General features: G+C 43.1%; 1 protein-coding gene across 8 annotated transcripts in view; it reads right to left on the reverse strand.

Annotated features, from left to right (window-relative positions):
• Positions 1-15,154, reverse strand: part of DAB1 (DAB adaptor protein 1) — a 1,288,157-nt gene that overhangs the window by 135,930 nt on the left and 1,137,073 nt on the right. For all 8 annotated transcript variants that reach the window (XM_053575146.1, XM_053575152.1, XM_053575151.1 and 5 more), the window contains one exon: positions 6,062-6,160. In XM_053575146.1, the coding sequence (XP_053431121.1) occupies positions 6,062-6,160 (99 nt within the window). The remainder of the gene's footprint in view (positions 1-6,061; positions 6,161-15,154) is intronic.

Consider the following 15,154-nt stretch of genomic DNA (forward strand, 5'->3'; position numbering starts at 1 on the left):
AATTCAGCTGATCCCCTGCTGGGCCATACACAGGTTTGGTGAACTATTCCTACTCATGATCTCCAATGCGAGTTGTTCAAAAAAAAGCCTTCCATAGACATGACTTTTGTTTAATGATTTTAAACAAAATCTTAAAATTAGTCTCACAAATCTACTCAGATGTGACTTTGTTCAACACCTCATCCTCCACCTGACTTCCCTCAACAATATCCCTTGTATGGGTGTTGCTTCAATGCTCCCATCAAGGATGAACTCACTCACGGACTGATAAGAAAGTCTTCTGGGGTGGCGCCTGTGGCTCAGTGAGTAGGGTGCCGGCCCCATATGCCGAAGGTGGCGGGTTCAAACCCAGACCCGGCCAAACTGCAACAGAAAAATAGCCGGGCGCTCTGGCAGGCGCCTGTAGTCCCAGCTGCTCAGGAGGCTGAGGCAAGAGAATCGCGTAAGCCCAAGAGTTAGAGGTTGCTGTGAGCCGTGTGATGCCACGGCACTCTACCTGAGGGCGGTACAGTGAGACTCTTTCTCTATAAAAAAAAAAAAAAAGAAAGTCTTCTGACTGAGACACTGAAAATGCCTCTTAGAGACTTCTGTGAGTCCTCATTCCCAGAGGTCACATAGAGCAACTCAGCTCCTCCTTCTACTAGACGATTCTCGGGAGATATGAAGATTATGAATACAGGCCACGATGCATGCCACCATCCTACTTCAGATTTAAACAAATCCAATCCTCAGCCATTTGTGCAGGACTCTGCTGGGGCAGATTAACAAGCAAAGGTCACAGACGCTGAGGCTGCAGAGGTCTAAGGTTGATCAAACACAAATGGAGCAGACCAAGCCAGAGAGAAAACAATGAACTCCACTTTCTTCCTGATACTCCACTAGGGATCTGACATTTTCCCCACAAAGCCACATGGCCTTGGGCTGAAATAATGATTTTACTGTTGTTCTCTTTGTGTCTAGCTTAAGAATCAACAATAGTATTACAAGGTTTGGTGGTATCTTTCTTTGGGGCCAGTTGAACCACATTTAAGCAAGGGTGCAGATAAAGGTATAAAAAGAATGCAAACTACTGCTTTTCATTAGATAAAAACCAGGTTAAGTGGGACTTTAATTATCTGGGCACAGCCTATTTGATGGGGACAGGGTACATAATAAAATTGTAAAGTCAGAAACTTAGCCCCTAGATAAGGTAATGATTGGCCTAGTAGGCCTAGGCTAAGACAGAAAGGTGTCAGGCTAGGCTATAACAGAAAAAATACCAGTTAACTCCTGGCAAATTTCTAGACTGCAAGCTTTCAAATGAAATGAAATAAGTCTAGTTTACTCCCAAGATAAATGAGAAAGTACTAATTGATTTCTAGCTTCTAGTTTATTTCCAGTTTCTTGCTTGGGGACTAACTCCCTGAGAAACAGACCCGGAGGTACCAACTGTTCCTGGACTAACTTTAAAACAATACCAGGTGGGGAAAATACTGAAACTAAGTATTTAGTTAGGGCAGGTACTGAAACTAAGATGTATAAGGGAAAATACTGAAACAAAGATGTATGATGTGTAGCTAACTAACCGCAAAATTCTGCTTCTGTACAATGCTTGCTTGCTACCCTACCCCGATGCACTTGGACAGCCTGTGTGCCAACCAGGATGCAGACCAGGCCTTAAACACCCGACCCCTTAAGCACTTGGGGCTGCTCTCAGAAACCCTATGTTGGGACACTGAGGCAGTCACTGGCTGGCTCTTCAATAAAAGGACTCTGCTATATTGTGTTGTTTGGCAGCGTGGTCTTCGTGGAACTCCTGGGCACAACCATAAGACACCAGCTACCCTTCTCCTCTGCTCCTGTGGCTATGCCAGCCGTCATGGTGGTGGGCAGGGGTGGAATCGGGAAGAGACCAGTGATGGCATCATCATATAGGGCATATGAATCACTGTAAAAGTATCTTTCAGGTAGGCGTGACCTACATTAGTTAGCTTCCGTAAAGAATGCTAAAAACGAATGATTTCCTCCAATCATTTGTATAAGCCAAAGTTCCCTATCTCGTGCGTGTTACCTGGGATCCCTTGTGTCCTATTTGTGTCACAAGGTCTCGGCTCTGCTCAGCTTCCAGTCCCTTAATTGCCCTGCTCCTCTTTATCAGGAAACACCTTGATTTGCTTAGATCCATTTTAAACCGTATGGCTCAAAACTGAGTGTAGAGCTCCAACCTACAGTCTTTCCAGGAAAGAGCAGAATGACCTTGGTTTCTGAAACCACAAATACTTTATGAAGGCAAGAGAGCATCACATTAGGCTTCCCGTCTGCTGAACTCAAGCTCCTGACTCCCAGTGCTGTGGCCTCATTCTCAACTCCCTTCTACCCTGTATCCCCAAGATGACCCATCTTTCCCTATAATGTAGAGGTCAACCACATTGATTTTTTGATTCAGGTCAACTCAAGGTTAAATCCCAGTCCTGCTTCCGACATGTTGGGTTGCACTATAAGTATTTTTTTTTTGGGGGGGGAGGGTCTATAGATTTTCCTTTGTTTCTTTTTTTAATTTTAGATTAATAGGAGGGTACAAACAATTAGGTTACGCTTTTGGAGTTCATTAATTAAAGTCTAAGTTATAGTTGAGCCCTTCACCCAGTTGGCGTGCTGCACACCCCTTATACTACGCCCGTTAGGTGAGAGTTTACTAATCCTCCTCTTTCCTTCCCTTCCTCCTCCCCCTCCCACCCACTTGAATGTAGGTGTTTATTGCAATGGTTCTCAACTTTCCTAATGTGCAGCCCTTTAATACACCACTGATCTATTGGTATCATATTACTATTGAGTACTTTGGATACTTGCTTCTCCATTCTTGTGATACTTTATTAAGGAGAATGTTCTTTAACTCCATCAAGGTTAATGTACAAGATAGACAATCTCCATCTTTTTTATGGCAGAATAGTATTCCATGGTATACATATACCACAGTTTACTAAGACAATCTCCATCTTTTTTATGGCAGAATAGTATTCCATGGTATACATATACCACAGTTTACTAATCCATTCATGGGTGGATGGGCAACTGGGTTGATTCTACATCTTGGTGATTATGACTTGAGCTCCAATAAACATTCTAGTGCAAATGTCCTCATGGTAAAATGTTTCATTCTTTCTGGGTAGATACCTAGGAATGGGATTGTGGGATCAAACAGAAGATCTACTTTTAGCTCTTTGAAGGAGTCTTCAGACTTCTTTCCAAAGCCTGTATTCATTTGCAATCCCATCAGTAGTATATTGTAAAAAATGTTTAAATTTTCTGTATGTTAGGATGTTTGGACATCTTAAAATACCTTTCTGGCAGGGGGGATACTATTCTTTCCAGGGCTAGCCAAGGCTTAGACACAGCAAAGGGTCTAGCAGGAGCAGGTCTTTGATGCAAACTTACCAACCTAGCCTCCCTCCTTTCTCTGGCACCTGCAGTCCAGGAGGCAAACATGCCTTTGCCTTACTGGGAGAGTAACTGGGACTACCCCTATAAATAGAGCCAGACTAAATGATTCACACTAGTCCACCATTCACCCCACTCCGCCTTGCCTTTCCGGAGGAAACTCCGATAAAGGCTGTGGCCTTACAGCTCCCTGTCTGTTGTCTCCTGACCAGACCAGTGTCTCTTCCCCATGGCTCTGTTGTGGGCTGAGCTCCTGTCTCTAGGACTTGTGAGTGTAATGAAGTTTGTTTTTTCTTGAGGCTCTCTTACCTCTCCTCTTTATGGCTATATCGGACTGACTATCTCATAAAAGAACATAAAACATCGGTGAACTTATAAAGGACACTTATACTCAGAGCTAACAGGCATCGTGGTTAAGCAAAAGGGCTCAGAATCCCGCTCCGAGTTCTAACCCCGCCTCTGCTGTCACTCACTTTGAGGAAGTGATGCCAGCTTTTCTGTCCTTGATGTTTTCAATTTTAAAATGGGAGCCAGGTGCAGTGGCTCACCCTGTAATCCTAGCACCCCGGGGGGCTGAGGCAGGTAGGTTGCCTGATTTCAGGAGTTGGAGACCAGCCTTAGCAAGAGCAAAATCCTGTCTCTAAAAATAGCCAGGCATTGTGGCGGGCGCCTGTAGTTCCAGCTACTGGGGAGGCTGAAGCAAGAGAATCGCTTAAGCACAAGAGTCTGAGATGGCTGTGAGCTCTACCCAGGGGGACACAGTGAGACTCTGTCTCAAAAAAAAAAAAAAACCCTGAAAAAACCAAAACCAACTGTAAAATGGGGATAATAACACCATCTACCTCGTGGGATTGTTGTGACGATTAAATGACCTGGTACTTAAAAGAGCTTAGGACCATATCTGGAATATAATACACACCTGGGGAAGTAGGTCCATTGTCCCCATCCCACAGGATGAAAGGAAATAATGTTTGTAAAAGGACGAATGTGCACCTGGGGCGTGTAGAGGAGGTGCTCAACCAGTGGGAGTCATTACATTAGTGATCATTTTTTATTGAGGTAAAATGTATGTAACATAAATTTACCTTTTTTACTCCAGCTGACCACCTCCCTATAGTGACACCTCCACGAGCTGACCTAATTTTCACAGACTGGACATACACCACCGATACGTATCCATTCCTTATGCCGACCACCTCCCTATGCTGACCAGTTTGTTACATTCCCATACGTGGTCAACTTATAGAGGTTTTACTGTATTTTTAAGTACTGAGCTCAGTTGCATGAAGGATATTCCCATTTTCACGCAACCATCACCGCCATCCATGTCTGGAACCGTTTTATCTTCCCAAATGGAAACCCCATACCCATTAAAAATAACTCCCCACTCTTCTTTCTCCCCAGACCCCGGAAGTCAGAGTTGTACTTTCTGTCTCTGCCATATTGACTGGTCTAAGCACCTCACATAAGTGGAATCATGAATGCTTGTCTTTTTGAGTCTGGCCTTTTTCACTCAGTGTCTTTAAAGTTCATCCACATTATAGCACCTGTCAGAATTCTCTTTTCATTTCAAGGTTCCATAGTATCCCATCATGTGTGTATGTTACATTGCACTGATCTATTCACCCATCTATGTACGCTTGGGTTGCTTCCATCTTTTGGCTAGTGAGAATAACACTGTTATAATCACAGGTGCATAAACATCTGTTCTATTACTAGTTATTTAGGAATAATTTTTCTAAAACCTTTCATACTTCAAGAAAACCCATTTTTTTCACTCTGAAATTACCACCCCGCTACCCTTATGCTGTCCTTATACCAGCTCAAGCAAGAAAGAGAAAATGCAAAATGACCAAGATTCAGTAACTTGGTCGGTTGAATATTGTTTAGAAGAGCTTGATAAATGATCTTTGTAAAGTTCAAAGGAGCTAATACTCGTGGAGGGATTTTACAAGCTGCAAAACACTAAACGAATAAAAGGGAAAACACGTCTCTTGCCCTCTCAGAAAATGGATCGTGAAATGTTTTCCTGTTTTTTCAGGACCCATAGTGTCACGTGAGCTCTGGGGATGAGTCTGAGAGTTCATTACAGCCCTGAGGTTGATGAAAACACAATCCCCTTTTTGGTGGGTTCAGCAAACTTATCAGCCCTTGTATTTCCTGGCCGTGCAGCAATAGATTTTTTTTTTTTTTTAAGTTTGAGAACTCTATTTATTCTTTTTGATTACAGCAATTGCAGAGTGCTACAGGTTAAACTCAAGAGAGTCTGGATGCTTTGACCGAGTCAAAACACCTCACGTGTCTCCCTCTAGGACGCATGCCATTAACGTCACCAACACACAAAGAAATTGAACTTAAACTGTCACATTACCCATTGATCTTCAAAGTTCATCATTCCCCATTAGACTACCAGGATGGTGTGACACTTTTATCACAGTTACACTCTCAGAAACACAGTGCAGTCACACTGCGGCCAAGTCAGCAAAGAGACTTACTTTGATGGACGATCACAGTTGATCAAATTTGTCAGTTGCTTTATGTGTTTTTATGCTTGCTTTATATGCCTGCCCACAGAGTAGAGGCTTTTAAGGGCACGTCTGTCAATGGATTCAATTTTCTAATGTCATGTGACTCTTCTACTTACCCCTGTCTTCTCATCAAAGATTTTGATTCCTCCAAAGGAGATGGTTAAAAAGATTTTCTGTTTGTGTTCTCCTTTGGAGCGAGCGCCAGCAACAACTCCCTGTTGAAAGGAAGGACATGGTTTTTACTTTCGTGTTTTCATTTGGAAACTCCCTCTGGTCCCAAAGGCACGTCAGATTCCACCAACGGACGCCACCAATCACGCACGCTGCTTGCCCTCTGCCCGCCCACGTTTCTCTGAGATGCACTCACATCCTCTCCGTGTACCAGCATCATGCTGGTCCTTGCTGTTCCTATATTGAATAAATAGTCACTTGAACATGCGCTCATTCAACTAATCAAAATTTATCAGATGACTACTTGGTGCTTAACTAGATACTGGGCTCAGAATCGAGGAAGCCAAGGCAGACACAATATGGTCCTCCTATTAATACCTTTCCAGGGTTTTGCACTGTATACAGTTTTAATGTCTTAAATAAAGGCAAGTTACATTCTTGCTTTTGTATTTTGGACAAAGGTTTTCAGACTGATACGAATCAATGTTAAGAGATAAGAACATAAATAAAAGAAAAACTAATATGGCGGCGCCTGTGGCTCAAAGGAATAGAGCGCCAGTCCCATATGCTGGAGGTGGCGGGTTCAAACCCAGCTCCAGCCAAAAAAACTGCAACCCCCCCAAAAAAAAAAACAAAAAAAAACTAAAATTAGACTGCATGTCTCAATTTTGTTTGGAAAAATGTGATGATCATAGTTATAGGCGTATTGTTTACAGTTTTTTAATCCAAAGACATTTTGAATTTTCCACTCTCCTTTTCTCCATCATTCCCATGCTTTAAAGATCTACCAAATGGATTCCATTTATAAAGGACATCTCTTTCTTCCCTTTATTAGAATTTTTATACGCTGAAGTATATATGGTAGCACTTCCATAGCTGACCATCGTCCTACATTGACCACCTCCTCAAGTTGACCCATTTTTCACAGAGCAGACATGTACCACACACACTTGTCAGTACAGGAGACCGAATTCCTCACGTTCACCACTTCTGTATGTTGACCGGTTTGTTAATAGTCCTGTGGGTGGTTCACCTTACAGAAGGTGTATGTACATGACTCAATGAGAAGGTAAACTTTACAAGTAAAGATGTTACTTTATTGGTGTTTAGGACAGTCCTTGGAAGACAAGATATGCCCAGCAAATAATTGCTAAATGGATGTGTGATTTCCAAAGTTCCTCCAAAGTTGGTATGATTCGAGTTAAGAAGAAAGACACTGCTTTTTTTTTTTCCAAGTGTTGGAATCAGGACTTATATTCAGAAGTGTAGGACCCTGTAATCCATGCTCCCGGCTATGGTGCTCTGTTTGTTTTTTTCTTTTTTTTTAATGCAAACCAAAACCTCTCTGAGATACCATCTAACTCCAGTAAGAGTAGCCCACATCACAAAATCCTAAAACAACAGATGTTGGCGTGGATGTGGAGAAAAGGGAACACTTCTGCACTGCTGGTGGGAATGCAAGCTAGTACATTCCTTTTGGAAGGAAGTTTGGAGAACTCTCAGGGATCTAATTGTAGACCTGCCATTTGATCCCGCAATTCCTCTTCTAGGCATATATCCAAAAGACCAAAAATCATTTGGCAATAAAGATATTTGCACCAGATTGTTCATTGCAGCTCATTTCATAATAGCCAAGTCATGGAAGAAGCCCAAGTGCCCATCGACCCATGAATGGATTAATAAACAGTGGTATATGTATACCATGGAATACTATGCAGTAGTAAAAAATAGAGACTTTACCTCTTTTATGCTTTTTAAATTATATTCTGCAGTCGCCAATTACAGGAGAGCATGGGCTTTAGGCCAGGGAACAATCAGGGGACCAGTGCATTTCCAGGGATCTACACCCCAGCGCTGCTGTGGACTCTCCATCAGGTGCCTGGAGGCTCCCAATCCTCATCGCTGGTAGCATCAAGAGATGGCCAGATTTAGCTCAATATCCAACAGTTATGGTTCTAGGATTTTAGGAGTAGAAAAGTCTAAAATAATATTGACTTCCTATTTCCTTGAGATACAAGTAGTTTGTACTGTTCTCAGCATTCGCTTTGGGACTGACCAGGGTGGAGAGGAGCAGCTGTAACTAGAGACATGAGGAAGGCACGTGCTCTTGGGACTGATTCTCCTCCCTGTGGGTAGGGCAGAATCAGAATATCTGAATTATATCATGGTTCTCTGTGATTTGGGACAGATTATTTAACCTCTCCTACTTCCTCCAGTTAAATACTTCCCTTTGCATGGTTGGGTGAATAAAATGAACATTTGTGTAAAATCCCTAGTATAATGCCTGGTACTCTGTACAGATAGAATAAAAGATCATTTCCTCAAGTAAATAAATGAATGTCCATTAAAGTTTGTGGTCCAGCTCCGGTTCGGATACCTACTAGTAGGATTTTTCTTAAGGGGTGCATTCATTCGCCAGCACATCTTACATGTACGCAGAATGCTAGGGCCAGAGAAAATCTTAAAACAAATCTGTCCAGATTTCCCAACTGACAGATGAGAAAAATAATGTTCTGAAAGGTGATAAACAGTCTTGAGATGGAACAAAGAATTGGTGAAAAATCTGAGACCACAACTCAGCTCTCTAAGCTCTTGGTGCTAGGATTGCTTAATCTTCTTGACAGACATCTTCTTCCTAAGGAAGTTGAAATCTTTCTCCCCACGTCCCATACTCAGCCTTCCCCTTTCAGCCATTCAGGAATGCTGCATGTTGAGACGAGATCCTGCCTCCAACGACTGCCCTATAAATGGTTAGAGTGAATCAAAGCAAAGCCCTCTGTCTCCACCTCCCCACCAAATGATTTCTAGATTCCTCAAAGCACTGCTTCCTTTCCCATGAATTTCAGAACAATGTTAAAGAAAATGGGGCAATGGTGAGAGTATGGCTTTGGAACCCTGATCACCTTAGCCAGCCGAGAGCACCTCCACGCCAAACCACATCTCATTCATTTCCCTCCATCATAGTCCTTATGCTAGTTACCACCGTCTGACGCACATGTACTCCTGGTTGACTGGTCCCCTGCCCAGCAGAAGGGAAGCTCAGTTGTACAGGGGGCTTTGCTTTACGTGCTCAGGGCTAAGAATGGAGCCCTGCATGAAGCAGACACTCAGAGAGAAGAGATCTCCTTCATTTGGGGAGTAACTTACTGAACAAGCCCAATAATTGCACCTAGGGAAACTTGCCTCTCAAATCTAGGTTCTGGGCTTGATAGGGAATAAAATAACACACGTTGTTACTAACCCTCTTCACGCCAATCTTCAATCTCAGGTGTCCAGGATACACAAAAGTAGAACAGTAATCAGCCCCTCCTATGGTTTAAATGTGCCCCTCCCCCCCATTCATGAGTTGAAATTCAATTGCCAATGTGATAGTACTAACAGGTAGGGCTGTTAGGGGGAGATTAAGTCATAAGGGCAGAATCCTCACGACGGGGATTAGAGCCCTTATAAACCCCGAGGGAGTGGGGCTGTTCCTCTTTTTGCCCTTCCTTGGTAAGGATGCAGTACCCCCCGCCCCGGAGGATACAGTGTCCAGGCACCATCTTGGAAGCTGAGAGCCCAGGCCCTTGCAGACACAGAACCTGCTAGCACCTTGACGTGGACTTCCCAGTGTCCAGAACCATGAGAAAATAAACTTCTGTTCTTTATAAACTCCTTGTGCTGCAGAAGCACGTGGACTAAGCCACCCCCTTCCCCAAATGCAGGACAAGACTGGAAGGACTGTCAAAGGACAGGTGGGGCCTCCTTCTGGCTCTGCCCCCTCCCAGGTAGGAACGTCACAGGGCAGGTGGGGAATAGGCTGCTGCTCTGGTCAGAAGAGCAGTTTCACTGTCTCCACCTCCAAGACGGTCCTAACGGTCCCCGGCTCACAGAACTCCTGGAATGTCACCTAGCAGCAATTCCTGGCACACAGCGGTGTTGGCTGGACACTGAGTCCACTTGGCTTATGGGTTCCAAGTGCTATTAGAGAGCTCTGTGGCAGACACGGCTGTGCAGAAAACAGGACAGGAAGAGCCAACGTGCAGGTTCCAGGAGATTTCTGCTTTGAGCTGCTGCTGGTGACTTCACACGGCAGATGAAGGGGAGGGCTAGCCACAGGGTACTCCCTATCCTTGGGGAAATAAAATTCTGATTGTATCAAGCCTGTTTCCCTTGTGAGACAGGACTCTCGGCCAAGCTCTGAACCAGGGTCCCAAGTCCAGGTGCACCTGCCAGCAGGCCACACCCGCAGGGGCTCCCTTCCCACCCGCATCACTAGCTGCCACCACGTAGGACCAACAGAAGCCCAGGGGCCAGCTCTGCTCAGGGAGTCAGAAGGTGTGGATAGAAGTGCTGGGCTCTGTGCCCAATATCAGCCACCTGACCTGGTAAGTCACCTTTGGAAACCTGGAAACTGGGAGGTCAAACACCTCCTTGGGTATGTTCTACATGTCCCTTCCATGGTGCAGAATTCTGCCTACACCAGACTCCTGGGAAGTGAGAATTATCTCCCTCATTTTAAAGATGAGGAAACTTAAGGTCAGGGGGTCAAGTGAACCTTCCAGAACTTAAAGAAGCTAACGAGTTATAGAAATGAGAGTTTGAACAATGACCTTTCAGATTCTACGTGTAGGATCTTTCTACTATAACCCTCTCTCTTCTAACACCTTTTTTTGGAAACAGGTTTATAAAAAATGACCGTGCGGTCATGTGTGCCCTACTACAAATATGCCCCAAAGTTCCGGAGAAGAGCTGTGGAACCACCAGCTTCTAAACTTAGTGGTACACAGGAACTCTGGAATGAGAATCATCACATCTCTTACTTCATGAGTGTCGGGGCCCTTAATAGACCACCCGCGGTACAGCTCAGGGAGCTCCCAGTAAATAATAATTCTGGTTCTTACTCCTATTAACGTTGATTTTGTCACAAGCCGGGTACTGCGTGGAATGACTGCCACAGGCGTCCCTCAGGGAGCCACAGGTTGGCAGTGCCAGGCAAGAGTAACAGGCTGCCCTGTCCCACCCAGGGGCTGTTGTGAGACTCACACGGATGATGTAACTGAAGGGGCTTTGAGAACGCACACAGCATGGAGCGTGCACATGACGTAGCACGGCGCTCTCCATGGAACACAGAAAACACACGTGTAAACACGCCAGGTTTCAGGCATGCGTGCTGAAAACTTTAGAATACTCTATTTCAGAAAGTCCCACGTACTAAAGCTGGTCTCTGTTCTCAGCTCTTCTAATTACCATCTGTATGGTCTTAGGGGGAGAAAGGCTTCACCCTTAGTTTCATTTTTTCCCAGTTATGAAAGAGAATTCAAGTATCTTTCTCTGTCCTGCTTTGTGCCTGGCGATTGGCCCTTATTTTGTACATAAGAAATCTGAGGTTCAGAGAAGTTAGAGTCCTTGTCTCACAACCTTCATTTAATCTCTGATAAGTGTTGAAGACCCAGATCTCCAGCCTCTTGGTGTTTGACAAGACATAGTTTAGCCCTTACCTGTATTCCCTGGTCTCCCCAGCTTCCTACCCCAAAGCTTCCAGTTGGGTTCCACCAAAGCAGACAAAGATAGGAGATGGGCCGTGGAAGGGGAGACAGGTCTGGGCATTTCTCTCCACTCCCTCCTCAACCTTGATCTATAGCTCTTGGAGTAGCCATGTTTTGCTTGGTCATGGAGGGGACTTTCTTATTAATCCTGCTCTCCCTGTGTCCCAATAAATATGTATCTCCCTAGGGTAGTAACAGCTTTCCACTGTTGCTATACCCTGGGCGCCTCACCACCCCTCTTTTGCTGCCTTAACCTTGCCTACCCTTTACAAGTAGCTTCTTCATTAAAGTGTCTTCATTTGAGCTATGTGGGGTAGATTTTGTTTCTTTCAGGGCCATGCTGGATGCACTTAGGGTTCTGTACTTAGCTCTCCAGGCACTGTCTTTGGGAGACCCCATCTTTCCAACAGCTTCAACCACCACCATCTTGGCTAACATCTCTGAGAGCTGGATATTGTAGAATTCAATGGATATGTAGCTGATGGGTAGTGGCTTACTGGCAGGAGCTGAAAATCTAATTTGAGAACCAAAATAAATTAAATGCAAATACAAAAAAAGAATATAATTAAGTGCTAAACTAAGTCCTGTCAAATACAGGGCTTCTAAGATATCTGGGTCTAACTTCTGGGCTTACTAGAAATTAAATGAAGGTTGTAGGGTAAATACTTGAATTCCTCCGAACCTCAAACTTCTCATTTACAAAACAGGAGGCTAATATCTGTCATAAGATCCAAAGAGGTAATATACGTGAAAGTGCTTTGCTGACAATAAATTAAAATATGGTGATGTCAACAGTGGTGATGATGACGACGCTTTACTGGGAGGCCATGAGCCACTCATATAATACTAATCCTCTCTCAAACCTCTATAATCCAAGAGACAAATCTCTAAACTAAATAAAGAAATGCACCAGCCTCAGAGAGTATAACAAAGAAAAACACTTTTTTTTTTCTCATATGACCTAACAGGAGCAAATGAGCCTTTTTGCCAAGCTCAGAGGCATTTCGTGCTTCTCCGTCTCTTACTTTCTGGGCAGGTGGCCAAACGGAGAATTGATCATTTATGTTTCTGTGATTCCTAAAGAAAAGCTAGTGAGAGCTGAAAGGCCAACATTCTTCCCAGCACCTTACAAATAATGAAACACAAGTGTTGCGGAATCAGGAACCACTCGACAAACTCAGTGCGTCTGACAAGAGTGTGTTATGGTGGGACACACCCTCAGGGCTTCAGGGACCTCATGGTTATGACAGATGACAGATGGGGCACTTCACTGCAGGTAACACACGCGTGCACACAGGGCTGGCAGCGACGGCCACGCCTGGTTCAGCTAGCTTGGATCAACGTTCATGCTCTGTCAGAATGTTCCGGGAGCAGAGGCAAACTCCCGGCTTACATCCACTCCAGGCGTTAGTGCTTCCGTGAAGGCAGCTGGCCAAGGAGATGCTCCCGACAGACACCTGCTAATGGAAGACACACGAGTTCCTCTGTGCTTCTCAGCAGACTTGGGGCTCTGGTTGAGAACCAGGTCTTTGCTGATGAAAGGTGAAGTGATGACATTTTCTTGATGTCTTTTAATTAAGATATTTCAGGAGCAAATCTCCATGTACCTGACTTCATATTCAGTAAGAAGGGACTTCAGCAAGAATCAGGATCCTGGTCTTTATCCCCATGCTTGACAAGGGCCCCCTGAGATGGTGGGCGTGGCTCTATCCATGGGAGAGTTGGGAGCTGAGCACACAGGGCTCACTCTCTCTGCGAACCTGCTCACTGGTGGACAGGCTGGGCCCTGATCTGATTCACACGTGAATCATGGGCCCTACTCTAGGACAAGGCAGGGACTGGGGGAACAGGCAGGGCTGCACTTGCACTTGTCCAGCTATAAACCAAGTGCAACAGTCTGCCTCACTCAAGGGTGCCCCCTCTGGCTGTGTAGCCAGGTCACTGCCTCCAACCCAGCCTTTACCCCAGTCACAGAGCTGGAATAGGGAATTCTTCCTGCTCAACTTCTTCAATTATTCTGAGAAATCATACTTGAACGTAGGAGAACAGGGCTTATTACTAGATGGCCCTAAAATCTCACAGCATTGCTTAATTATAAAAAAAAAAAAAATAGATTCCTGGGCAGCGCCTGTGGCTCAAAGGAGTAGGGCGCCGGCCCCCTATGCTGGAGGTGGCCGGTTCAAACCCAGCCCTGGCCAAAAAAAAAAAATAACCATGTCCAAGGGAATTACCTGTGAAATCATGATTTTTATGTCTTTTTCTAGTATTATGTTAAATTTGTAACTCTGAAAGTAAAGTTAGTTTATGTGATAGCCTAAAAAAATAAAAAGGAAGTGTAGAAATGGATATACGGTGTGGATAATGGTTTTTAAAATCATGATTCCTAGAGTTGTATTATAGGGAAACGGTATCTGATATACATCCTGAACTGCTAAGAAAAATTGCATAGCACGCACAAATGTATTAACTGTGATTTATGAAGACGAATGAGACAAAGGTGATACAGAAGGTATTTGACAGATTTTATCTCATTTAATAATTTTGGTGCTTGGCAAAGATTGTTTTTTCTTTTCTTCCTTTTTCCTTACACTTAAATATTTCACTGACCAAGTTGTACCCTTACGGATTATTTGAAGATAGAAAATAAACAACATTCCTATATATCATTAGATGAGGGGAGAAAACCTCCGGATGTGAAACTATATAAATTGTAACACCAATTTTATTTCATACATGTGTATAATTCATACATTACACTTGCGAAAACACAAAGGAAGATTGTAAATTATACATAAAAAACGTCGACACTGATTTTCTGTCGTGTGATTATTTTCTTCCTCATACTTTTCTATATTTTCAAAATATTTTATAATAAACATATGTAAACTCTATGATCAGAAAAATAATTAAATGATATACTCTTTCAATGCCTAAAATTATCTGTAGACTTCTTGCAGAATCATTTATTTCTTCAATATTTTATAACACCCTTTGTTTGTAAAAAAGAAATAGAATATATGGACATCAGAATCTAGGAACAAACAGTGGTATTTTTTGTATATTTTAAAATAATTTTTCATAAAATAATTTGCTTATGTCATATATTTAAATTTTTTCTAGCTTATTTCTTGATTTCTCAGTAAAGAAGCATAACAGTATTTAAATTCAAAAACCTCTTTGTTTCTTATTCCGACATATACATATTACTTTTAAAATATTGTTTTTCCTTTAATATAAAATATTTGAGGTATATTGGTAGAAATTATAAGAATGAATAAAATCAGCCTTTACCTGATAGCTGTCAAAATATATACAACTTATTAAAAAATAACCAAGTGGCAAAAATTTATAAAATGCAAGGGACTAAACAATTTGATAATTTTCTGCTTGTATTTTTGTGGGGATTGTACAATGAGAAAATTGAATAAAAAGCGATATACTCAAAAAGTATAACGTAAGACCTTTTTTTTTTGAGATAGAGTCTCAAGCTATTGCCCTGGGTAAATTGCT

Source organism: Nycticebus coucang, chromosome 22, assembly GCF_027406575.1.
Source record: "Nycticebus coucang isolate mNycCou1 chromosome 22, mNycCou1.pri, whole genome shotgun sequence".
Lineage (NCBI taxonomy): Eukaryota > Metazoa > Chordata > Mammalia > Primates > Lorisidae > Nycticebus > Nycticebus coucang.